Below are 26066 nucleotides of genomic sequence, written 5' to 3'. Positions count from 1 at the left end.
TCAGCCCCACGGGGATGCCCAGGATAGCAGCTGTTGGGTTAATTATTCATCTTCATTAATTCACAGGGCTGAACTGTGATTTTCTGTGATTCTGCCAACCTAATATGGTGACTTGAGGGAGGGGCTGCTTGGGGAGAGCAGAGGGGTAGAAATGGACCTTCCTTGGGGCTATTGGCTAGAAGGTAAGAGGGCTGGGTATAGGCTAAAGCAGGTAATTTGCTTTTGGTCACAGCCATTTGTTAGGATGAGGTGTCTAGAAACCTTATCTCAAGGAACAACGGGGAAAGAGTAGACCTGATTAAAACTTGTTTGATTGATTGAATTTAACCTGATTGCCAGATTCCAAGTATCATACTTGCTGCTCGTGAAACTCTGGAAACAGCCGCTCAGACCTCATTGAGGAGTTTACCATCCAATCTGTGTAAGGACTGTAAGAAGACTAGATCTCTGGATCCACAGTAGACACTGCTAAATGCCTGCTGGGAATAGTGAGTGAAAGAGGCCTTCCTGGCAAGCATTCTGCCTTCCCAGGGAGACCATGTGTAGATACGTAGATAGTTCTGGCAGGGAAGCCAGAGGTGACAAGGCTATAACCAGCGATGGCAGCTATCCAGTACCAAAATGGGAGCGTAGTGGTCTGTCACAGTGAGTAAGGCTGGGCCTCCGAGAGCATGATAGATTACAATGGGCCCAATTGAGAGACCCATACAGGCAAGAGTGGTTGACTACCTCAGGCCGTGGGTCTTTGGGTCACAAGGGAGATCAAGAAGAAAAAGATACATGATGGCTAACTTCAGAGTGCTTTCCATCTATTTACAGATGGCTTATCCCATCCTCCTAGCAACCTTGGGGACAACGTTTATTGATGAAGCAGACTGCTGACCAGAGTTGAGGAAGGTTGTGAGTCTGAGGCAGGATTCTAACACAGCTCTTCCCAAGTACCAGGTCCAGCACTATCAGCTGATTAGCCATAAAGGGGAGGGGAGAAGCATTTAGTTGAGAACCTAAGTGACTGGAAGGATGCTGGGAATAGGAAAGTTTGAAAGATGCATGGCTGTGGGGAGAAAAATGAGCCCTATTGATTGAAGGAAGAAATGCTATTAAATCCAATCATCGCTAGCCTGTATAGCGATGTCCAAACTGACATCTTTCCAATCTTTGTCTCTCCTGCAAGGTAACAGAACTCTTATGGGAATCTTGAGCTCAGAAAAAGGTGGCAGTGTTAAGTCATTGGGTTAAACCTCATCTTCATCTCATAGGACATTTTCAAAACTACTCAGTTCCTCTCGTTCCCCCTGAGTAACTCGAGGGGGCCTCCTGAGTAATACCATAATCCCCTCAGTGAGGGGGAAAGGGTTCTCCCCTTATAACTCCCCTCCTCCCTTTCCATGGTTTTTTTGTTCTGAGTTTGGTTGCCACCCTCCATTTTGCAGACAGCTTTTATTGCTCTTTTACATACTTTCCCTAAGGAGGAATGTCTGGAAAGAACTATTTCTTAGTACCTACCTTCAGTTAAACTGAAAAGGTTTTAGATATGCTTCCACACATGTTGAGTTTGATGTGCCTTTGGGACATCCAGTTCAAAATGTTGAGTAGGTAGGTCGTGAGCCAGAGTGGGGCTGAATGTAGGTCTGGAACTCATCTGCTTAGTGGAAGGGAAGAGAATGAGCATTTATTGTCTGCTGTGTACTAGGCACTTGGGCTTTACAAATGCTCATTTGATTATCACAATGACCCTGGCAGGTAGGTACTAAAATTATCCCCATCTTACAATTGGGGAAACTGAGGTAGGCAGGTTAGATGACCTCCCTAGGGTTGTATAGCTGGTATCTGGAGTCATATTTGAGCTCAAATCTTAGAGGCCCAGTAAGTACTTTCTATTCCCTCACTGCTCCACCTAGCTGCCTCATGGAGGTGGTCATTGAGCTCATGGGAGCTGTTGGGGTTGCCACCTGAGAGCATGTGAGAGAAGAGGGCCCAGAACCTTGGAGTGGGCTCCCAAACTTTTTCATGTGGATGATGAGTGATCCAGCAAAGGAGGCTGGGAAGGAGTGGTCGGGTAGGTAAGACAAAGACCAGAGAAGAGCAGTGTCAGTCAAACCAAGAGAGAATGGGGCAGGGCCTCCAGAGATTAAAGAGTTTTGAGTCTGAGAAGAATGTGGCAATTAAAGAAATGTTAGCTGCTTGGAGATGGATGGTCACAATGACCAACCACAATTCTACAGGACCCATGAGACATATTAGGTACACTGACATCCTATTAGATGGACTTGGCAGGTTGAGACCTTTTTCTTGTACAGGGCAAATGTGGGAATTTTTTTACCCTTTCTCAGTGGAGGCTGGGAGGAGGCGAGGTGGGAGGCAGAGAAGACGTTTTCTTTTGAAAATAAAATTTAACATAAAAAATAAGCACTGGGACAGCTAGGTGGTGCCATAGATAACTGGAGTGAGGAGTTCAAATCTGGCCTCAGATACTAGCAGTGTGACCCTGGGCAAGTCACTTAACCCCAATTGCCTCTAAAAAAAATAATAAGCACCAACCCAGTTGCAAAGAGCAAATTGCCTCAGCATCTTTGATAAGGCTCCAAACCCTGGTTAACTTTTTGTGTGTATATATGTCATAGGAGTTCTTTAGCTGTTGGTAAAGCCTGAGGACTTTCCCTTAGAATGTTTTGAGACGGATAAGATAAAATACATAGGATTTCAAAAGGAACCAATTATATTGAAATAGTTACTGGAAAAATAAACAAAATCATGGCCCCAAGTTAAGAAGCCCTTCTCTGGACCTTTTCTGTCTCCTGTTTCAATGACTCCTTGCTTTGAACCTCCTCTGCTTCCATCCCTGCCCTCTGGTTCCCGTTGATGCTGATCCTTTTGCCATGTCATAAAGAGAGACTGCTCCTGGGGAACGTGGCAGTGCTTTCAAGTGCCTCTCAAGTGCCTCAAAGTGATATCTGAAATAAAATCTGCTAACTTTGAAGAGAAAGCCATTCGGTGGCACAGTGGATAGAGGGCTGGGCCTGGAGTTAGAAGGACCCGAGTTCAAATTTGACCTTAATACTGGCCGGGTGACACTGGTTAAGACACGTCACACAGTCTCAGCTTCGTCATCTATAAAATGAGCAGGAGAAGAAAATGGCAAATCACTCCAGTATCTACTTAGAAACCTGCAATGGGGTCACAGACTGAACAACGGACTTTGGAGAGAGTAGTCTCATTTGAGGGCTGAGGCTGGAAGCCAGGTTGCACGGAGTTAAGAACAGTGGGGGAAGTGGAGTCACCGAGTGTAACCAACATTTTCAAGGAGTTTGTCTGGGTCAAACTCAGGCACCCAGCAAAGCCTGAACCAGATTAAAATGTAATTGGGCAGTGTTTAACGAGAAATAAAAAGCAGTAGGACACAGATAATGTTAATTTGTGGTTTTTTAAAGTCACTGACCCACAGGGCTGTTTCTGTACCACTGCATGTGGAAGACCAGGTTGTAGGCACTGAACAGATGAGGGAATGGGGAGGGGGGAGGGTGTTTGAAGGCACATTTAGGTCTGGTTTGAGGACAGGAATTGAGGTTGACATGGGTAAGGCACTGAACCCTAGGGAAGGGGAATGTCCCAGGGGTTAGCAGATAATAGGCCCCAGGTCAGGATTGGTTGATAAATGTGGCTAAAGTGAGCCTCAAAGGAGAAGTAGCTGAGGGAGAGTCTGGAGAACAAGGAGAATTCTGAATCTACTTTGTTGGCCTTGTTATCGTGGGGGCTTCCCTTCCTGCCTCCCCCCACCTGCCATTCTGTGATCTTTCCAGACTGATCACATCACTCCCCTTCACACCCAGCAACCATAATGGCCCACTTACTGTATCCTGCCCTGGACATCCCATCTCTGGTCTCTGTCCCTTTGGGCAGCCTGCTCTCCATACCTGGAGTTCTGTTTTTCCTCCCCTTCACCAGGTAGGATTCCTCAAGCGCAGCTCAGGTGCCATGTCCTACACAGAGAGCCCTTTTCTGATCATCCTCAGTGTTAATGCTCTCTATCTTGCCTTCCAAAATCTATTTTGTGTGTACTCCATTGGTATTCCGTCTAGACTTACCTCTGCACGTGTTGGGTTCCTCCAGTGGAAGGTAAATGAAAGAGTTCTTGGGGCTTTTATCTTGGTGTAGCCAGAGCCTGGCACAAAGAAGGCACTCAAATGCTTATTAGGTTGCACTTCTGAGACTGGACTTTGCCCAGAATGAAAAGAAGCCAGCCCTGACCAGACTTGCAAGGTCAGCCTCTTGAGTCCCAGACCAGAATCGAGCTGACCATCAGCTACGCTGTCTGTTCCAGTGGGTCCCTGCTCCCTACCCCGCACAGCGAGTCCTCAGTCCTTGAAGAGAATACCCAGGGTTTTATTGTGCTCCTGTGCCTCTATTGAACTGCATTCAGAGAAGAAACAAGTATGTGCAAAGCTAGACTGAAACGATATGGGAAGACAAAGAACTCTTCTCACATCCTGCCTGGGAAAAGCGGGGATGACAATACTCTGTGCTTTTAAGAAAACTATATAAAAAGTGAGGAGCACAGACTGTTTGGGGTTTTCTAGCCCTTGCTCTGCAGCTGCTTGTGTGGGGAGGGCTGATTCTGCTCTTCTCTGGCTGGCAGAGGAGCTCACTGGGTGCTTTCAAAAGGCAGACTGGCAGAGGGGCTGCTCTCCCCAGCGCCATCTCGTCGGATAGGAGTCTGTCTCTCTTAACATTCTCACATCAGCAGCAATGGGCCCAGAGGGACAGAGACCCTAGCTGTTTCTGCCTAACCCAGAGCTTCAACACACCCCAGCAAGAACGGTTCTCTAGGACCGTTGGAAAGGTATCCATCCGAAGTACTTACAATGTGAACTGCAGCGTCCTCTCCTGTCCCTCTCATAACCCTTACCTCTCTCTGTTCATCTCCCTGCTGTGTCTGCTTCACCTGGCTGGGGGATAGGAGTGAGAGTTACAGGTCCCTGCTGTCTCAGGGACTTTGGCCGTTGTCATTGGTTGGCTGGCCCATAGTGGACACTGCATATATATGCATGTTGATTAATTACAGTTATTAAAGTTTCTAATAATAACATTTATATTAATGTTTTGAAGTTTGCAAATACATATATTATTTGATCACAACCGTGTGGCATAGGTGATATAGGCATTATTATCCCCATTTAAGCTGAAGGTCAGAGAGGTGAATTGACATTTCCAGGGTCCAAATCTGAACTCAGGTCCTCCTGGCTCCAAATCTGGTAATCAGGAATTAGGAATGTAGTTAAGTGAACCAATTCTCATTTTGATGAATGGCAATTTCCATACTTGTCTTTGAGCTAAAATTCCCCCAATCAATATGCATTTTAATTCTCGGTGGTTGATTTATTTACACTCTGGCCTTCAAAGAAGGACCTGGTAGTATACGAGTTTGGGAGCTACAAATCTGCTCATTTACGCTAGTGCCAAAGCTCCCAGATATGTGGAATGTAAAACACATGGGGTGTCCAGGAGGAGTATTGCTCACAGTTCTGGTAGGGATTGTCGCTGGAGGAGAAGCAGAGTAGCAAGGTCCCCGATAAGGATGCAGAGGCTGGAGAATGGCAAAGATGTAGAGGGCATTTGTAGTCTGGCAAGGAGCTTGAACCTTATCTATATATGGCTGATTGGGCCTGGCTTAAGCCTGGTTGCTTATTCTAGGAATAGTTCCATATTAGACATACTTGCTCATGGAACAGGGGAGAGCTCTATATCCTTGGCTGAGGAACAGGATGGGTAGGTTTGACGCTGCCCTGGCCCTAAGCTGACTTGGTGAAAGTAGGATCCATTGGAATCTTGCTCTGAATCTGCTCTGAGGTACCACCAGCCAACAACAGGAGAACCATGAATGGGAGCTCCATTGGAGGGAGAGAGAGAGAGACAGAGAGAGAGAAGGAGATAGAGAAGAGAAAGAGAGAGGAGAGAAAGAGAGGACGAGAAGAGAGAAGGAGAGAGAGAGAGCGCAAGAAAGAGAGCCTTTCTATGTCTCGCAGCACATCCACCCAACTTGGCATCTTTCTCCACACAAATTTCCACTACAAGTGTTTTCAAAAACCTCCTTTTTCGGATTCCAAACCTTCATTCTACCTGTCCCCTCAGGAAAGAAGAGGCACCCAGCATCCCCATCTCTGACTCCAGTAAAGATGCTGGTCCTGGCTTCCAAGAGGGAGTCATCATCTTCAACTCCACTTTCTCTTCACTCATAGAATCATATCTAGTCTGAACCCCTTATGATCAATAAGGAGACCAAGGCCCAGACAGAGTAGATATCTTACCCGAAATCACACAGCTAGTAAATTGAACTAAGACTTTCCGATTCCAATGGCCCTCCTTTGCCTCTTTCCATGGCGCCATGTTGACTCTAAATACACCTTACGCTCCCATCCAGGATCCCCCCTTATGGATTATCCTTTTTAAAACATATTTAGAAAATTATTTGATCTCACTCTGGGTTCATATTCCCTCGTGACGTCTTTCTCCTGGATTCCTTTCACCTCTCCTGTCAGAGTCCTCTGTCATGTTCAAAATCCTTTCCATGACTCCCCATTGGTCATGCATGGATGAATCTCCAGCCTGCCTTTATTCTACATTAATGCCTTAATGCCTTCTGCTCCGTTGAGTTTCCAGACTGGACATCTCCTTATGCCCCACACACCTGGGCCTCCCTCACTCTTTCCTTGGTATGTAAGATGCTTTTCAAAGATTATTTCCTGTAGAAGCCTTCCTTGATCTCTTCCTTCCTGCCCACAGCCCCAGATCCATGTGTGTGTGTCTGTCTGTCTGTGTGTCTGTGTGTTTGCGTATGTATGTCTGTGTGTGTTTGTGTGTCTGTGTCTGTGTCTGTGTCTGTGTCCAAGGTGCCCTGGTGGGCCAAGGGATCACGAGCAGGGATCATGCGTAGTCATCCCGTCCCTTCCTTCTCTAGAGGGGACCGCCTGCTCCCCCAGTGTTGTAACCTCAGAGTCAGCCTTGCCTTTTCCCTCCTACCTCCAGTGCATCTTATCCATCACCAGATATACTCGTTCTGCCTCCACACCTCTCGACTGTTTCTTTCTCTGAGCTCCAGTGGCCCAGCCCTCGTTCAGGTTTCCATCACCTGGGGCCCGAACCTGCCAGCGAATATTTCTCTTCATTGTCCCCTCTCTCCTTCACACCTTTGTCAGCATAGCCTGAAGAAATAGTCCTGGAGATGTTTTGTGTAACTTCACATGTGTAATCAGTGTCATATTGCTTGCCTTCTCAAGGAGAGGTGGGAGAGAGAGAATTTGGAACTTAAAATTTTTAAAAAATCAATGTTATTTTTTAAAATATAATGGAAATGTTTAACAAAATAAAAATATATTAAAATGCAAAAAAATAGCCCTGGACATGTGACTCCCCTCTCCAAAAACTGTGAGGGGTTTTCTCTGGCCTCCAGGATAGGATACAATCGACAATCCTGGCATCACAGCCGTGGAGCTGGAAGGAGCCTGAGAGGCCCTTTGTTTCTTCTGAGACATTGACTCCAGTGCCACTCTGCCCAGGAAGCCTTCCCTAGTCCCCACCATTTTTTAACGCTACCTTTCTCCTCAAATATTCCTAGTTCTTTGACTTCTCCCTTGCCCCCTTCATTATCTTCCTGTGTAGAAGGGCTGGGGTTTTTAGTGACTGATTAAATGACTGCAAGGTCAGTATTAATCAATGAACATTGATTAAGTGTGCCAGGCATTGTGCTCATAAGCACCTTACAAATATGGCTTCGTTTGATCCTTACAGGGAGATGCTATTAGGATCCTTGTTTTAGAGTTGAGGATGCCAAGGAGTGATTTGCCCATGGTTACACATCTAGGAAACGTCTGAAGTTGGATTTGAAATCAGGTCTTCCTGACTCCTGGCCCAGTGCTCTAACCACTGCACCACCACGAGATTGGTGTTCTCCTACCCTTTGCTGCAAGCAGAGAGCCCAGAATACAGGACATGGGTGAGAACTCTGCTACCAAATGCACTGGTTAGGATACACCTGGAAGGCCGAGCCCAGTTCTGGGCACCAAGTCTTAGGAAAGACAGAGGAGTGGACATGAGGCCCCAGGGTGAGGAAAAGAGCAAGATCCCAATGAGTGGCTGATGCTTAGGCAGGAAGAGGGAGTACCCAGGAGGCACATAGGAACTATCTTCAAGCTTTGGCAGAGTCTTAAAAACAGTTCTACTGTAGAATTTTGTTTTGACTCATCATCCCAGCCCCCAGTGCTTTCTGGGCTGAGGTTCTATGTTCTAGAACATTCCTTCCCAGTTGACATCCTGGGTCCTAAGGTCCTGGCCAGTTCTAATAGCCTATGTTGTAATGGCTGACATGGAACCATGTTTTGTGTGTCTTCACACGTAGAATTAATATCAAATTGTTTGCCTTTTCAAGAGGTGGGGGAGCGGATGAATTTGGAATGCAAAAAAAAATTTATTTTAAAAAATGAACATAAAAATTTCTTGTACATGTAACTTGGAAATATTGAATGAAATAAAAATATATTTTTAAAATAGTCTGTGTCATAGGCTTCCCTCTTCCCCAGCTCTGCCATTTTATGTTCTTTGTCCTAAGATCCTTTCCCACACGAATGATGTGTTTCTTCAGCTCACTCAAGGAAATGAAAAGTGCCCAGAGGTTCTGGAAGTCAGCGGACCTGGGGTCAGGTCTCAGGTCTGCCTCACACCTGCTGGATGACCTTAGGAAAGTCACTTCCTCTCTTCAGGCATCAGTTTCTCCCATACTTATAATGAAGACCTGTGAAACGAGCATTGAAAGTACTGAAAGGCCCAGCAGAGGTGTGAATGGGCAGCAGGGGTCACTCTGACCAGCAGGTGGCACTGTACACCCATGCCTGCCAGGCTCTGGCCAGTCCCCAATGATTGTTAATTGTCTTGCTCGGAACATAGCCTGTCAGAGCCAGGAGGGGCCTCAGAGACCATTGAGCTCAGCCCAATCATTGCACAGAGGGCACAGTCCAGGCCTTGAAGCCAGATTTCTCTCCTGCCTTGGGTTTCTGGGCTCATTTCACTGATTTACCCCCTTCCTCCCCTGCCCTCAGTCTTCCCAGCCCCAAGAGGATATTCCCAGACAGCGAAATGCCCCTCCCAGTTCAAACCCACCCATCTAATAAAAATTCTTTGCCTACAAGGGCCCCAGATATAACCTAGGGTTGAGTTCACTCTTGGCCTAGGAAGAAAAAGGGTCATGGGGACACCCCACCCCAGCTTCGGTCCGGTGGCCTCCCTACACCCACCACCCTCCATCTCTCTACTAGCCTCAGATCTGTCCCTCATTCTCCTCTAGATCGACAGCAGCCTGCTGTCTCTAGAAGACCCCTTACAGGATTCCATCTGAGGAAGGACTTATTGTGAAAACCTGTGACTCAGAGACCCCGATAGGGAGGATAAGGGACCGAGATGGCAGCTACATTGAGGCTAGGAGGTATAGATGATTGACACCACCTCCAGCAGAGCCTGGGGCAGACCAAAGCACCTGCTTCCTCCTTCCCAGCCTAGTACCCGGCAAGTGGGGGCTGGGAAGGCAGCTCTGGAGACTGAGGCAGGCAGAGCTCCACACTTGTACTGGAGGAAATGAGGAGAGATCAGCTCATCCTGCAGGGCCCTCCAGGGCTGGCGTGGAGATGAGCAAGGTTCCCTCTCCTGCACCCTAGCCTGGCCTCTCGAGGGCTTCCTTAAGATGAAGGTGGATCACAGGAGGGACGGTAGTCCTTTCTGCGGACTAAGGCACCAGGTACATCCCTCTCATACCACAGCCTGGAGTCTCCCTGCCCCAACCCTGGCCCTGTAGGGGCACCTCCCCCTTTTCATTCTATGCAGCCTCCCATTACCTCACCATTATCTTTTTTGCATGAATTTTTATTCCCAGTGTCCAGTGCATGTGTCGTTTAGTCATGTCCGACTCTTAGTGACCCCATGAACCATAGCACACTAATGTCGTCTGTGGGGTTTTCTTGGCAAAGATACAGGAATGGTTTGCCATTTCCTTCTCCAGTAGATTAAGGCAAACAGGGGTTAAGTGACTTGCCCAGGGTCACACAGCTAGGAAGCGTCCGAGGCTGGATCTGAACTTGGGTCTTCCTGACTACAGACCTAGCGCTCTATCCACTGGGCCACCTAGCTGCCTAGGTAAACAGAAGTTAAGTGACTTGCCCAAGAAGGGGATAGAGAGAGTACCAGGCTGGAGAGAGGGTACTGGAGTGGGGAGAGTAACAGGATATGGGGAGAAGGCTACCAGGCTGGGTCAGGGGGAAGGTTCCAGGCTCTAGGGCATGACGAAGAGGGTGCTAGACTTGGGGGTGATGAAGTCCTGCAGCCAGTCAGGAGATGACGAGGTGGCAGGAACTCTCTGACCTCCACCGGCTATCATTTCCAATCAGAGCAGGAGGTGGCATTTCTATGCCACCTCAGCTCTGTACTCTTAATTCTCCTGTCTCTGCCACAGCCATAGCAAACTCCTCTTTCTGGATCTCTAGAACTCTCAAGGGAGCCTCCAACCTGGGCACATCCTGTCTCCAGGACTGTGTTTGGTCTTCTGTTCAGGAAAGGAATCCCAAGCAGAACAGGCCAGCAGGGGCCCGGGCCCAGGCTCATCTAGTTGTGTCCATGCTCTGTGTGCTTGGGGCTGGGATAGGGTGAAAGCCACTCCCTCCACCCCAGCAAGAAAGAGCCAAAGCAAAGAGGGCACTGCTTACGACTGAGGGGAGGCTGAGCTGGGAGCTGCCTTTTAACTGACACGGCATCCCGTGGGCCCACACGGGGTTTGCCGAGTCATACCAAAGCCCCAGATACTTTTATCACTGGTTCATCGCATGACTGGGACCAGAAAGGGCATCTCTGAACATTTTCCATTGGAAGGGAGGAAAACAGAAATGACCATTCCTCCATGCTTTTAAAAAATAATTAAAAAGCAGAAACGGAGTCAGTGAAGTTTTGCAGTGGATAGGCTGGTGGACCTGGAGTCAGAAAGACCTGAGTTCAAATCCTGCCTCAGACACTTACTAGCTGTCTGACTCTGGGTAAGTCACTTAACTCCTGTCTGCCTCAGTTTGCTCCTCTATAAAATGGGCATGACAATAATGTTATGAGGATTAAATCAAGCAAGGCAGCATGTGAAAATCATTTTGCAAACCATACAAGTACTTTATAAATGCCGAATTACTTTTATTATCACCATCATTCTTATATTATTTGCACCTCTGTATTGATGAGGACAATATACTTCTTAACCAGGGAATATCTTGTCATGCTCACCACTAATGCATTAAAACAGGCAGCTAGAGAGAGCGCTGAACCTGGAGTCAGGAAGATCCCAGTTCAAATCCAGTCACTTAGGTCTGCCTCACTTTCCTCGTCTGTAAAGTGGGGATGATTGTTGAGCCATTTCAGTTGTGTCTGACTCTTCATGACCCTATTTGGGGTTTTCTTAGCAGAGGTCCTGGAGTGGTTTGCCGTTTCCTTCTCCAGCTCATTTTACAGATGAGGAAACTGAGGCAGACAGGGTGAAGTGACTTGCCTAAGGTCACACAGCAAGTAAATGTCCGAGGCCAGATTTGAATTTAGGGAGATAGACCAGGTCCAGCGCTATGTGCACTGTGGCGCCACCCAGCTGCAAAACGGGGATAATAATATTATTAATAAAAATAATAATATCCCCAATCCTGAGGGTTATTATGAGGACCAAATGAGGTAATAATAATAAAGTTATAAAGATAATAAAGTTCTTTACAAACCTTAAAGCGCTGTTTTTCTTTGCCAGTTGTTATCTAGCATTCCATTTTTTGTACCTTTACATGGGCTAGGACAATATGCTTCTTCACCTGCCACGCCTGAAGCAGGCTGTTAGGCCACAAGTACGTTGAGGACCATGCGTTACATACGCCATGAAGCGGCCCCTGGGTCCCCAGCCCCCCAGCCATGTGGAATCATGGTGGTGCAGAGGAAATCAGAGCTTTCACCAACCAGGGGATTCCTGGGAGCTGTCCAGGACCGATGGCCATTGTGGCTGAGAGGACCTGAGAGGTGAACATGGGACAGTACGCTTCTTATCCAATGAGAAGCACGAGTCAGAACAAAACAAACACACCCATCCGTTCACAACCCGAAAGGAAGACCTTTGGATACACTTCCATCATGGGAGCCCTGGTCAAGGTTAAGGCTTGACTAACCATTCCTGGGGAATCATACCCAACCCTACGTTAGATCAACCTGGGCAATGCAGAATAAAGCAGGATGCACAAATAATTCAATGGCATTATAAAAAGATAGTCTAGTTTCAAAGATACTCATTTGGGTTCAAAAGTCAGCTTCACAAATACAAGATGGGGGAGGTGGAGGTAATAGTGGTTGATCCGAAAAAGATCTGGGGGTCTTAGTGGGCTGCAAGCACACCACCAGTGGGCAGTGCGACAAGTCTGGCAGTTGAAGGGAAAGCAATCTTGGGCAGCCTAAAGAGAGGCAGGACTTCCAAGAGGGAAGTCCTGTTGTGTTCTGCCTGCCCTGGTTAAGCCGCACCTGGAGGACCGTGTTCAGTTTTGGGTGCCGCGGTTTAGCACAGACTCTGATGAGCTGGAGAATGTCCAGAGAAGGGCAGGCAGGACTGCAAAGGGCCTTGAGCCCACAACGATGACACAGCTCACACATCTATGGCATTTTAAGGCCTGTAAAGCGCTTCACAAATATGATCTGTTTCTATCCTCACAACCACCGTGGGAAGGAGGGGCCATTATCATCCCCATTTTACAGATGGAGAAACTGAGTCAAGCAGAAGTTAAGCAACTTTCTCAAGGTCACACAGCTAGTAAGTGTCTCAGGCAGGATTTGAACTCAAGTCCTCCTGACTCTAAGCCCACCTCTCTAGCCACTGCAAAGCTTAGCTGCCTCAGTTTCTGGTTTTTTTTTTTAATTTCATTTTTTTAAAGCACAGAAGGAATAATGATTTCTGTTCTCCTTCCCCCAGGCGTTTTCTCCACTGCACCAGGGGCTGTCTCACATTCCTGTTACATCAGGATCTTATGAGGGAACTGGAGAAGACTCAGCGGGGTAACATGATATCTGCCTTCAAGTATATGAAGGAAGGGCCGTCTCAGGCAAAGCAGATTAGAACTGGCCTATTTGGCTCCTGAGGCCCAAGCCAGCAGTAGTGGGTGGGGATGGCAGAAGAGGATTTAGGCCTGATAGCTGCAGAAACCTTCTGTTCTTTCTTTTTTCTTTTCTCTATTCTTCCCAAATACCAAAGAAGAGCCTTTCCATATAGACTCTAGAACATTAGGAGAGGATTCAGCACGAAAATGGTATGCTCTGTTAGGTCCAGCTTGCTTTTCTTTTAAATCTGCACTAAATTTAGCTTGTAGCTTTCTCTACTTGTCTCTGATCCTGGCCTTCTCTCTGTTCTCTTCTCATGGCAGGGCGTGGGGTAGAGGGAACTCTATTCCCAGCTGCCCTTTCCCTCCCAAGGAAGATCTTCCTAACACAGACAGTCCATCCAGAGCACAAATGAGGGACTGGGGTAGGGGGCCAGTTCTTTCTCCCCAGAGCTCTTCAAGCACTGGCTAGATGGCCTCTTGTCCGCCATGCTGTATGGGGGAAGTCCTTTCCGGGACAGGTTGCAGGAAATGGCTGCTGAGGTCATTTCTGACCCTGAACTTGTGTGATTCTAGTGCAGATTTCACCGGGATGCTTCTCCCTCAGTTGCCACTGAGTGGCATCCAGGATGCCACTGGAAGGAGGCCTCCTGGAAAGTGGAAGGGGCCTGACCTGCCCCAAGGGCCAATTCGTTCTTTGTTTAATGAGGTGCCATGGCCATAGACTTCATTAGCAAGTGGCTCGTTTCTGGGTGAACAGCCTGTCCATGCTTGTCTGGGTTGATCCTTAGACAGCATCAACAAGCATTTATTAAGTGCCTGCTGTGCGCCAGGCACTGTGCTAAACGCTGGAGATGCAAAAAAACACTGTATATGGTGTGAATGGGAGGAAATTTCAGAGGGCTTGTGCTGGGCGAGGGAGATGCCTGGAGGGGCATCCCCCAGAAGGTGGAATTAGAAATGAGTATTAAAGGAAATAAATAAATGATAAAATAAACAAACAAACAAAATAATAAGGAAATAAATTAAATAAATAAAGGGAAGCCAGGAAGTGGAGATGAAGAGGGAGAGAATTCCAGGCACAGGAGAGAGGCAGTGAATTGGTTTTATGGGTGAAGATCAGCAAGAAAGCCATTGGATGGAAGAGTATATGGATGACAGTATAAAGACTGGAAAGATAGGAAGGGGCCAGGTTGAGAAGGACTTGAAAAGCTAAGCATGTGATTTTATATTTGATCTTGGGGGTAATAGGGAGTCACTGGAGTTTAATAGGGGAGTGCCATGGTCAGACCTGAGCTTCATGAAGATCACTTTGGTAGCTGAGTAGAAAATGGACTGGAGGGGGTGGACAGATTTGACGTTGGCGGACCCACCAGCAGGTTTTCTCAATGATCTGGGGGTGGGGTGAAAAGGGCCTGCACCAAGGTCATAACAGTGTCAGAAGAGAGAAGGGGGTACACTGGAAAGATGTCCTAAAGGTAGAATCAACAGGACTTGTCAACCAGTTGAATATGGGGGGGGGGGGTGAGTGTGAGTAAGGAGCTGAGGATGGCCCTGAGGTTGTGCGCCTGAGAGACTGAAGGATGGGGGTGCCCTTTACTGTAACAAGGAGGCTGTTACCATGACTGCACCACTCCCCCAGATCTTCCCATTATATAACCTGACAGAATCAAGGGCAAACATAATCTTTGTTTTTTGATATGTATTTTTTTATTTCGTTAAATATTTCCTAATTACATTTAAAATTTTTTTAACATTAATTTTTTTGGAGGAAATCAGGGTTAAATGACTTGCCCGGGGTCACACACCTAGTAAGTGTCTGAGGCCAGATTTGAACTCAGGTCCTTCTGGACTTCAGGGCCAGTGCTGTATCCACTATACTACCTAGCTGCCCCTTCAACATTCACTTTTAGAAATTCTGAAAGATTTATATCATCTTAGAGGCAGAGTTGACTCCATTTCCTGAGCAGGAATCCCCTCTATAATATGATGGGGGAAGCCATCCATCCATCTTCTGCTTGAGGCCCTCCAGCCCAGCACTTCCCAGGGCTGCCATTGAACTTTGGAATAACCCGAGTTCTCAGGAAGTATTTCCTTATGAAGTTGGAGAGTAGCCAAGATCAGCTGCTGATGCGAAGAGTCTGAGAGGGAAACGATGCAATTGTTGGCCATTGGGAGCTCCAATGCAAGGAGAAGCAGGTGGGTCATAAGGGCATTGAAGGATGGAAGAGGCAAGATGGCAGGCAGAGAAGGTCTGATTCAAGTCTCCTTTATAAGACTGTGATGCTTTGGGGCCAGAGCTGATTCTGGAGGTGCAGCCTGAGAAGAGCAGCCTACAAAAACCCAGGGACCGAAAGGACTTCTGTTTAGGTCTGGAGTTCCCTTGAATCCCTGAGTCCAGGACTGGAAGGGAAATCAAATTCCAGACTAATGACTGATCCTACTGATGCTGCGAATCCAGCCTTAGCAAGGAAATGTGTTTTATTTCTTTCACTCGTTCTCAAGAAGAGCAGCCATGCAGAAAATTAGATGCTTACTCCCAGGTTCAGAGACTGACAGATAACTGGTTCCTAAAAGTCCTGGATTCCAGCTGTGGCCATAAGCTGTTATTTGAGTGAGGTTTTCTGCCTCTAGTGTCAATCTGTTTTTCCTCCTTTTAATTCTTTCCTCTAGAGCCCTCATTTCCTTTCTCATTCTTAACCCTAGAGCTCTTATTTCATTTCATTTCCTTTTCTTTTGGCAACAATAAAGGTTAATTGACTTGCTCAGAGTCACAGAGCTAGTGTGTAAAGCCAGATTTGAACTCAGGTCCTCCTGACTTCAGGGCTGGTGCACCTAGCTGTCCTTCTCATTTCATTTAAATGATCTTTTTTTCCCCCAAAAAAATTACTGCTTCATTTCTTCCAGGGATTCTGGTAAAGCTTGGGGTAAATAGGCGATTTTCTTTGAGGTTTTGCTAATAGATAATGTGGAATGATTCTCTTCTTCTGGGTTTGTGCCTTTAGCTTCCCTGGCTCCATAATATTTATCATTTGTATTTTATTGTATGTACTAATTTTTTTCCAGCCTTATATACTAAACTGGGGCTTTGTTTCAGGGCCAGGCTCAGTGTACTTTTGGAAGAAATGATGAACCTTCCTTGATACTTATCTGTGTTACCTGGAGTCTAGACAACATATGCTATGTCCTTCACATACATCCTGAGGAGTGGCTGGCCCACATTGACACAGAGTAGAATACTTGGGGAGGCAAATGCAGGGTAGTATGCTTAGGGTGGTATACTAGCAGTGGACTGGACGGGGGGTTGTTGTTCAGTCACTTTTCAGTTCTGTTGGACTCTTCATGATCCCATTTGGGATTTTCTTGGCAGGAATACTGGAGTGATTTTCCAGTTCCTTCTCTAGTTTCTTTGGCAGATAAGAAAACTGAAGCAAACAGGGTTAAGTGACTTGCCCAGGGTCATATGGCTAGCAAGTGTCTGAGGCCAGATTTGAACTCAGAAAGATGAGTCTTCCTGACTCCAGGCTCTATCCACTGTATCCACTGCAGCGCCACCTAGCTGCCCAGGACTGGGGGCAGGTAGGAAGATCTATATGAAATGTTCTGCATGGGGCAGTTAGATCCAGGGCACTCTCTGATCATTCCCTCCCATTCCATGTCAAAAACCATCTCCTGTAACAAAGAATAAAAAAGGGCGGGGGAGGGGGAGTCAGTTTAGCAAAACTAACCAACACATCAATGAAGTCCAATGCAGTGATAAATGAGCATTTATTACGTGTTTACTATTTACCAGGCAATGAGCTAAAGGCTGAGGATACATATACAAAAGTGAGATAGTTCTTCCCTTGAGGAGCTTCTAGGAGGTGGTGTCAAGGAAGGAGTGTTTTAGGGATGGGCAGTGGAGCCATAGGAGAGTTGATTGACAATGCCTGTGCTGGGAGCAGTGGCAAAATGGTTCCAGAGTTGAAAGAGGGTGGGATATGCATGTATCTGGCAAGGTCCAAAGATGCAGAGGGTGGAGCAACAGGCCACAACAAGTCAACAGCATTTATTAAGCACTTACTGTGTTCCAGGCACTGTGCTAAGCTGCGGAGATACAAATACAAGCAAAAAAAAAAAAAAGACAGTCTTGCCTTAAAGGAGCTTGCATTCTATGGGGAAGACAACACGAAAAAGGAAGCTGAAAGGGGAGAAAAAGAGGAGTATCCCCACTGGGGCAGAGAAAAGTGGAGGTGGAGATGGGGTAGAAATAGACAAAGTCCAAGAGAATCAGGAGTTAAGTCTGGAGAAGAAGGCATGGATGGCCTGGCCTCTTTCTTAGAATGGAGGGTCTAGAAAGAACTAGCCAATCAGAGGGAGAAGCTGTAGGGGTGGAGGGTAAGTAATATTCTCCTACTGTGTGCATTTTAAAGCGCTCTGAGAAGTGACTAGCCATCTATGTGAATTTTATCCTGGTGAGCAGATTGAATTCTATTCAGTTCAATGAACATATGTAACCCCCATCCCAAAGTCCATTGGAATGAGACTCTCTCCCCATTGCTGGAGAGCAGTGCCTTGTGCCCGTGTAAGGGGCAGGATGGAATTGGGGAGAGAGAGACAGACAGACAGACAAACAGATGGAGACAGAGACAGAAACAGAGAGACAGAGGGACAGAGACAGAAAGAGACAGAGACAGAGAGAGAGAGAAGCTCTTGAGTTTTCTTTAGACCCTCTTTGAGATGCAGAGTTGCTTCATACCTCCACCACTTCTGGCTTCCACCTTTGAGAGAGAAGATAAAAGATGCCAAGCTCACTTCCATTTGCTGAAGGGAGAATAAGACTCTGGGAAGAAGCCAACATGAGAGGAGTCGACAGTCTCCACCATGTCCCTATCCCTAGCTTCCTACATTAGAGACTTCAGGGAGTTTCCCTTTGGATGAGATCCAGGACTTTCTCTTGGCTGAGCTGAGTTCTTCCCTTGCTCCTAATGAGAGAGCTCCTTCACTCTGTATTGTCTGGTATGTATTCTCTTATGGATACCCTCTCTGATTTATGTTTTATTATTGACTTGGGTAAATGGGTTGCTTGACTAAGTGCTATGTATGTTCATTGTAGACCTGGTATTTGGTGGGACAGGAGTCAAACATTGGGTATAAAGCTTGGGGGCCCCAATAATGAAACAGCGATCAGAAGCTTGATTGAACCGAAAAAAACCACAATCCTCAGACTACCAATATTTAAGGGAGCCAGATAGATGCTATTCTAGCCTAGTACTGTCTCTGGGAATAGCAGAGTGGCCTCCAGCCCCCCACCTCCTGCTTTCCCTCCTGGCAGGAATGAAAGTCTATAAGAAGGATGGGGAGAGAAGAGGCTAGAGATATCTATTCTGTATCCCATCAAACCACATACAATGACACCCTTATACTACTTGTGGATGGACAGCTCCTGGCCACACTGTATTATTAAGCACAGACTCTGCCCCAGGCTCCAAGAGCAGAAGTGGCTGCTGAGCAGAGGCCAAGCTGCCTTTATTGGGGATGGGGGGCGGGGAGGTATTCCTTATACCAATGAAATCACAGGTTTGGTGCCTGCTCCCCACCAGTGTGCCAGGAACAGTGCTAGTGCTGGAAATATAAGGACAAAACTGGTAGAAATCCACTCAGGATGAATGCTAACAAAATGGTGGAGTGGGATGTGGAGTACATCATTGACCATGTGACACATGCACCATTTGGGACTGTGTGGGCCCAAGGGCAGGAGTTCTGGGGCTGAGAATGCAGCATCAAAGTCCAGTGATCCAGAGGGTACAGCAGTAGCCAGGGCAGATGGCCTCAGAAAGTAGCCAGGGCTGGGGTGGGGTCGGGGGTATGTTGGGATAAGATAGAGTGGGTCCTGCCACTCGCTCCCCACTCAGTTCAGCACAGGCCTCACTGGCAGTTCCAGAGTGGAGAGGGTTAAGTCTCCCTGAAGGGTGTACTAACAACCCCCCACCTCTGCAAAAAAGAGAAGGAGGTACATTCTCACATCTCTTTCCTAGGCCTGAGCCATTATCATGGTTTTCCTGGTTCTGCATTCATATAAGTCTTCCCATGCTTCTCTGAATTCTTCACTTTGTTTCTCACAGCACAACAATATCCCATTATATCCACACACCCCACTTTGGCCATTTCTCAGTGGATGGAAGGGCAGTGACACATTGGAGCTGGCCCACCCCAGCTCTCAAGAACCGAAAGTTTGATTTTTATACCTCAGAAATCAGCAAACAAGATAAATCAGGGTATGATTTGTTGATTGTCTAGACTCTAGAAAGTGATAAAGTATTAATGCAGATTAAACTTAAAAGTATGTCCTGCTGTACTTTTTTTCCCTCAGAGAGCCAACATTTCAACATTGACCAGAACACACCTGTGAAAGACCCATCTTTTTTAATACCTGTAGTTTGGTTATATGTTTGAGAAACATGTATGGTGGGTGGAAACTGGCTGTAATACATACCAAATAACCAATCAACTGAGAAATATTTATCAAGCATCTCCTATGTGCCAGGTACCATGCTAGGTACTGGGGATGTGAGTACAGAGTAAAGCTCAGGAACTTACATTCTAATGGGGGAGAAGTAGGGTATATAAGTATATATGTATATGCACACACATGTGTATATAAACATACATAATTGTGTGTGCATATACATATATATAATTGAATGCAAGGTCAGTTGGGAGAGGGGGCATTTGAAGTCAGAGGGAATAAGGTAAGGCTTGATTCACTGGAATAAGAATAAAGGTTGGCATCAGCAAAATGTATTCTTAAAGAGAAGAGGGACCAGCCATGAGAAGAGGGTGAGGGATGGCGAGAGGGATTGCCTCAGTGCTTCACTGGTAGCCTCACAATGAAAGCAAGAAAGTCCCCCAGCAGATCTTGTAGATCCATTGGAGGACGTGGACCAGAGTCCCATAAGAAGGGTGGTTGTGGCTGAGTGTTCTATCTGCATCATTAAAGGAAATATCCAAATGAGTGAGGTCATAGGTTTATTTTAGTGTTGAGTATTTACAGAAGATGGAAGCAAGCACAGGGAATGGAGGATGAATATAGGAGCCTGGCAATGCATGTTCTTAGAAAAAAAAAATGTCAAAAGCTAAAGCTCAGAATGGATGGAGGCTGGTGGGGAAAGCTGAGAACCACAAAGGGATTTTAAAAAAATCTATTTGGGACAAAGAGAGGCAAGGCTGTGTAGTGAATAGAAAGCTAGCCAGGAAGATCTGAGTTCAAGTCCTCCCCTCCTGCATCTGACACATATTTAATGTGTGACCCTGGGAAAGTCATTTAGCCTCTCCATGTTTTAGATAATTCTCTAAGGCCATAAGTTACAGAGAGAATGCTGGCCTGTGTGGGTAGATGGTGTTTCCTTACCTGTAAGTTCTCCAGACCAATAAAATCACCAGTTTTAAGAGGAGAATCATTGAAGGGATGGGAACGCTACTTGGAATGGATGATGTGGTGATGAGAGAGAGAAGGACAGAGTGGCTTAATTATTATTTTGTTTTTTCCTTTCTTTGCCAAGAAAAATGACTTGCATGCTGAAAATTATTTGAATAAAAACTCTCACCAGGGAGATTAGCCAAGATTAGTGGAGATTAGCCAAGCTTAGTGACAGACAGCACAGTACAGTGAAAAGAACACTGGTTCTTCCATCAGAGGGCCTGAGTTCAAATCCCAGCACTGATGCTAACCCCCGGGTGACCTTGGGCAAATCACTTAACTGCCTTAGAGATGTTCCTCATCTGTGATATCCTGAGAGAAGGTAGTGAGACCACCTTTCCTATAGAGGATGGAGAGAAAGAAGATGGAGAGGCCTTCTTTCTTGAGGGAGCCATTTTTAACCTTTAGATTTTGAAGAAAATTCTGAAGAGACTTAGATTGGTATCTTGAGTGAAGTAATGGGTGTGGGACTGTGTTCTCAGAAGTGAAGAGGAGTCATCTATCAGTCAGTGAGAGTTTGAGGTGACTCTAGTTGTGATCATTCTCAGACAAAATATCACAAATAATTATGCATATTTTTGTTTTATTATTGGGTTCATAGTTAACAAATTGTATGTTCATTGATTTTAGATTAGATTGTAAGTTCCCTGAAGACAGGCATAGTCTTTTGCCTTTTTTTGTATCCCCAGTACTTAGCACAGTGCCTGGCACATAGTAGTTCCTTAAAAGATGTTTTATTTAATATATTGAATTGAATTTCACATACATTTAATCCTACAATATTGAAGGACTTAATAGATAGAGTTATATGAGTAACTATTCTCAAACTAAACTGCCAAACATTCAAACCCTACTGCAGAGAGCTGGGTTGGCCACGTTATTTGAATGCCAAATGTACACTTGCCAAAAAGACTATTTTATGGAGAACTCACACAGGGCAAGTGCTCACATGGTGGTCAGCAGAAGTGATACAAGGACATTCTCAAGGTTTCTCTTAAGAACTTTGGCATTGATTGCATGACATGGGAGACACTGTCAGAGGACCGCTCAGCATGGCATGCCCACATCAGAGAAGGTGCTGCGCTCTATGAGCAAAGCAGAATTGAAGCAGCTCAAAAGAAACGTGATAAGCTTGAAGTTAGAGGATCCACCCCAAATGTTCAGAGGGATTATTTGTGTCCGACCTGAGCTCATATTGGTCTGATCAGCCACAGCCGGACACACTGTAACTTGACTCTAGCATAGTGATGTCATCTTTGTCCCCTTCTAGAACAGAGGACAACAGCCAACAGCTATTAGGAGAGAAGATTTCTCCAATTAACTAAATAACATGAGTGTTTGCACAGGTTGGAATGTTCTCCTGCCTACCCTTGACTACTAGAATCCCCAGCTTCCTTCACTCAGGTCTCACCTCCTACAGGAGATCTTTCTTGATTCCCCTCCCCTCAGTTAATGACACTTTCTTCCTTTTGAAGTTACTTTGCCTATACCCTCCATCATTTCTGCATTTGCCTAGCGTCTAGCAAAGTGCTTGGCACACAGCAAATGCTTAATAAGCGGTTGTTGAATCGAACGGAAGATCTTAGAGGTGAGGTAGTTATTCATTTTGGAAGGGAGGTTCCAAACCTGCCCCCTTCCCCCTCAAAGTGTCGTCACACATTACAAAGTAGATGTTAAGAAACTTGCAATCTTCAATCTCACAACAATGTTTACACTTACAAACCCCTCTCTGTGTCAAGAAGAGATCAGTGGGGTTGGCTAAAAGAATCGATCACACTCCTCCTGTATGTATATATATATGTGTGTGTGTGTGCATAATTACATATACATACATATTTTAATATATTTATATATATACATGCATATATTACATATATACATATATTATATACATGCATATATGCATATGTGTGTGTATATATGTGTATATATATCTTCATATATACATATTCACTTAGCAGTTTGGGAGTTGGAAGATTTCAGGTTTGGGTGGAGACAGATCCCTTTGCCTGTACCTGACAAGCAAGGGGAGAAGAGAAGACTCCTGTACCACCCCCAACTAATCATATCATTGAAACTCCTGGACAAGTAGGAAATATTCCATTCAGCTGGGAGCAGAGGCACATAAATTAAAGATGGACACACCTACTCCAGACAGTCACTGGAGAAAGAAAGCAGCTTCAAGGAGCATGACCCCACTCCTAGCAAAGAAGAATACCGGGTGTAGATGTGAGGCAACTGGGTGGCACAGTGGATAGAGAGCTGGCCCTGGAGTCAGGAAGATTGGAGTGTGAATCCAACCTTAGATACTGACTAGCTGTGTGAACCAAAAGAGTCAAGTAGTGTCTGTTTGCCTCAGTTTCCTCATCTGTAAAAGGAAGATAATTATAGCACCTACCTCCCAGGGCTGTTGTGAGAATCCTATGAGATAATATTTATAAACCTCTGATTGAGGAATGGCCTTTTCCAGCTCTAAGTTTTTCTATTATAATACTAACACATTTCTGTAGTGATTTACAATTTACCCAATATTTTCCAGTAACAATCCTATGAAGTAGATAGGTTAAGTATTATCGTCCCCATTTTGCATATAAGGAAACCTGCCCAGAAAAAAGAAGCGGCATAGTCATGCAGTAGGCGGCAGAGACAGAATTTAAACCCAGATTTTTGGCTCCAAGTTCCATGCCCTTTTCATATGATGTTCTATATTTTAGGGGCTCTTCTGGCATTGCCAGTCTCTGTTCTATATCCTAAAGATGCTTCCATCTCTGATATTCTACATTCTAAAGTTATTCCCTTTATAACACTTCGTGATCTAGATTCTAAGAGCCCTTTCAAACTCTAATAAATAAAACACATTATATTTTCTATTTTCCCATGGACATTGTGTGTATTTTGGCAAGAGTATGTCCCTGCAGCTTGGGGAAGGGGGCGGGGAGGAAAGGGGAATGTTTCACCAGACTGTTCTTACTGTACCATCCTAGTGAATGCCTTTGCTAAAAGCTAAATAAGTCTACTAGCTGATTGTTCATGGGACACACCCCTAGTGGGGGCCAATGATATCTAGTAGTAGGTTATTTTTGCTTGTCCTTCATTCTCAAAGAAGGCCATGACATCAGAAAGGTGATGCCATGACTTGCAAGTGAATTGGATTTGAGTGGTGGAGGGCTGTGCAAGGTCACCAGCCTCATTTTCTCTTCCAGAGCTATTTGAGTCCAGTGGCCAGATATAGATCAGGATGACTGGAGATGGCCCAGGATGCAATAGGAGACCTTGGCCTTTTTTCTCTGGTAGTAGGTGTAGCCAACCAAAAGTTGAACCCTAGAACCTAAGGATAGTCATTGCCCTGGGGACCCAACCCATGTGTTCAAATGCAAGTTATGGGGGAGTTATGTCCAACTCTTTCCCATCCTTAAAAACAAACCTCAGTGGACGACCATCCCCTCAAGCTATTATCTCAAATGTATTATTTGACAGCCAGACTGCTAGAAAAAGTTACCTATCCCTATCGTCTCCACCTCCTCTTTCTCCTTTTTCTCTTCTTCCTTTTTTTTAACCTCTTACAAGCTGACCTTATTACTCATAATGAAATCATTCTCCCCGGAGTTACCAATCACCTCTTCATGGACAAATCTGATGGATTTCTTACAGTCCTCATCTTCCTTATCTTTTCTGCAGCTTTTGACACACTGTTGACCAAACTCTCTTCTTAGATAATCTCTCTTCCCTGGGTTTGTGACACTGCTCTCTCCTGGTTTTCCTTCAACCTGAATGGCCATTCCTTCTCAGTATCCTTTGCTGGATCTTCATCCAGGTCACACTTTCTAATTGTAGGTTTACCCTAAGGCTCTGTTCTGGGCCCTTTTCTCTTCTTTTCTTATACCCTCACTCCTCAGTTCCCATGGGTCCAATTATCATTGATAGGCAGATGACTCCCAGACCCATATATCCAGCCCTAGTCTTTCTCCTGAGCACTAGTCCTATATCAACAATTGACTATTGGGCATTTCAAACTGGATATCCTATAAATATCACCAACTCAACATGTCCAAAATAGAACTCTATCTCTCCTTCTCCCCAGCTCCCCCCTTCCCCACTTCCAAATCCATCTCTCTTCTGAACTTCCCTATTTCCATCCTTCCTGTAGCTCACGTTTGCAGCCTTGAAGCCATGTTCCACTCTTCATTGTCCTTCAACCCCATCCCCCATCCAATCAGTTGTTAAGTCTTGTCAATTCTACTCCGGCAACTTTCACATTCATTCTTTTACTCCCCTCCCAAAGCCATCCTTGTTTAAGCCCCCATCACCTCTGTCTCCTGTCTTCCTTGTCTCAAGTCTCTCTTCTCTCCTGTCCATCTTCCACAGAGATGCCAAAATGATGTTCTTAAAGGCAGGTCTGATGATGTCACTCCCCTGTTCAAGAAACTCCAGTGGCCACATCACACCTATCAGATTGGCTAACACGAAAAAAACAAGAAAATGACAAATGTTGGAGAAGATGTGGGAAAGTTGGAACACAAATTCATTGTTGGTGGAGTTGTGAGCTGATCCAACCATTCTAGAGAGCAATTTGGAACTATGCCCACAGGGCTATAAAAATGTGCATACCCCAGAAATACCGCTTCTAGGGCTGTATCCCAAAGAGATCATAAAAATGAGAAAAGAACCTGCATGTACAAAAATATTTAAAGCAGCTCTTTTTGTGGTGGCCAAGAACTAGAAATTGAGGGGAACGCCCATCAACTGGGAAATAGCTGAACAAGTTGTGGTATATGAATGTAATGGAATACTATTGTTCCATAAGAAATGAGGAACAGGCGGAGCTCAGAAAAGCCTGGCAAGACTTAGATGACCTGATGTTGAGTGAAGTGAGCAGAACCAGTGGAACATTGTACACAGTGACAGCCATAGTGAGCGATGACTGATTTTGATAGACTTAGCCCTTCTCTGCAATGCAAGGACCTAAAACAATTCCCAAAGACTCATGATGGAAAATACCACCCACATCCAGAGAAAGAAATATGGAGTCGGAATGCAGAGCGAAGCAGACTATTTTCTTTTTTTGTTTTGCTTTGTTTTTCTTTCTCACGGTTTCTCCCATTTGTTATAATTCTTCTATGCAACATGACTAATGTGAAAATGTGTTTAATAGGAATGTATGTGTAGAGTCCATATCAGATTGCAGGCCATCTTGGAGAGGGAGGAGAGAGGGAGGGGGAGAAAATTTAAAACTTATGAAAGCAAATGTTGCAAACTAAAGACAAATAAATAATAAATTGAAGAAAAACAAACAAACAAACAAAAAAGCTTGTGGAACTGAATGTTGTAAACTAAAAATAAATAAATTAATTTTTTAAAAAAGAAACTCCACTGGCTCTCTATTTCCTCTAGCATCAAAGACAAAACTCCTCTGGTATGTGAAGCCTTTCACAAGCTGGCTCCAACCAACCTTCTTCAGCTTACTGTACGTCACTCCC

The 26066-nt window shown here is 45.4% G+C and overlaps 1 protein-coding gene across 1 annotated transcript in view; it reads left to right on the top strand.

The window, feature by feature from the left end:
- The first annotated feature begins 599 nt into the window (after positions 1-599).
- APC2 (APC regulator of WNT signaling pathway 2) overlaps positions 600-26066 on the top strand; it is a 77373-nt gene continuing 51906 nt past the window's right edge. Inside the window, exon 1 of the mRNA XM_036734345.1 lies at positions 600-645. Within this exon, the coding sequence (XP_036590240.1) occupies positions 600-645 (46 nt within the window). The remainder of the gene's footprint in view (positions 646-26066) is intronic.

Source organism: Trichosurus vulpecula, chromosome 1 (genome assembly GCF_011100635.1).
Source record: "Trichosurus vulpecula isolate mTriVul1 chromosome 1, mTriVul1.pri, whole genome shotgun sequence".
Lineage (NCBI taxonomy): Eukaryota > Metazoa > Chordata > Mammalia > Diprotodontia > Phalangeridae > Trichosurus > Trichosurus vulpecula.
The sequence above is the reverse complement of the archived record's forward strand: the minus strand, read 5'-3'. Positions and strand labels throughout refer to the sequence as shown.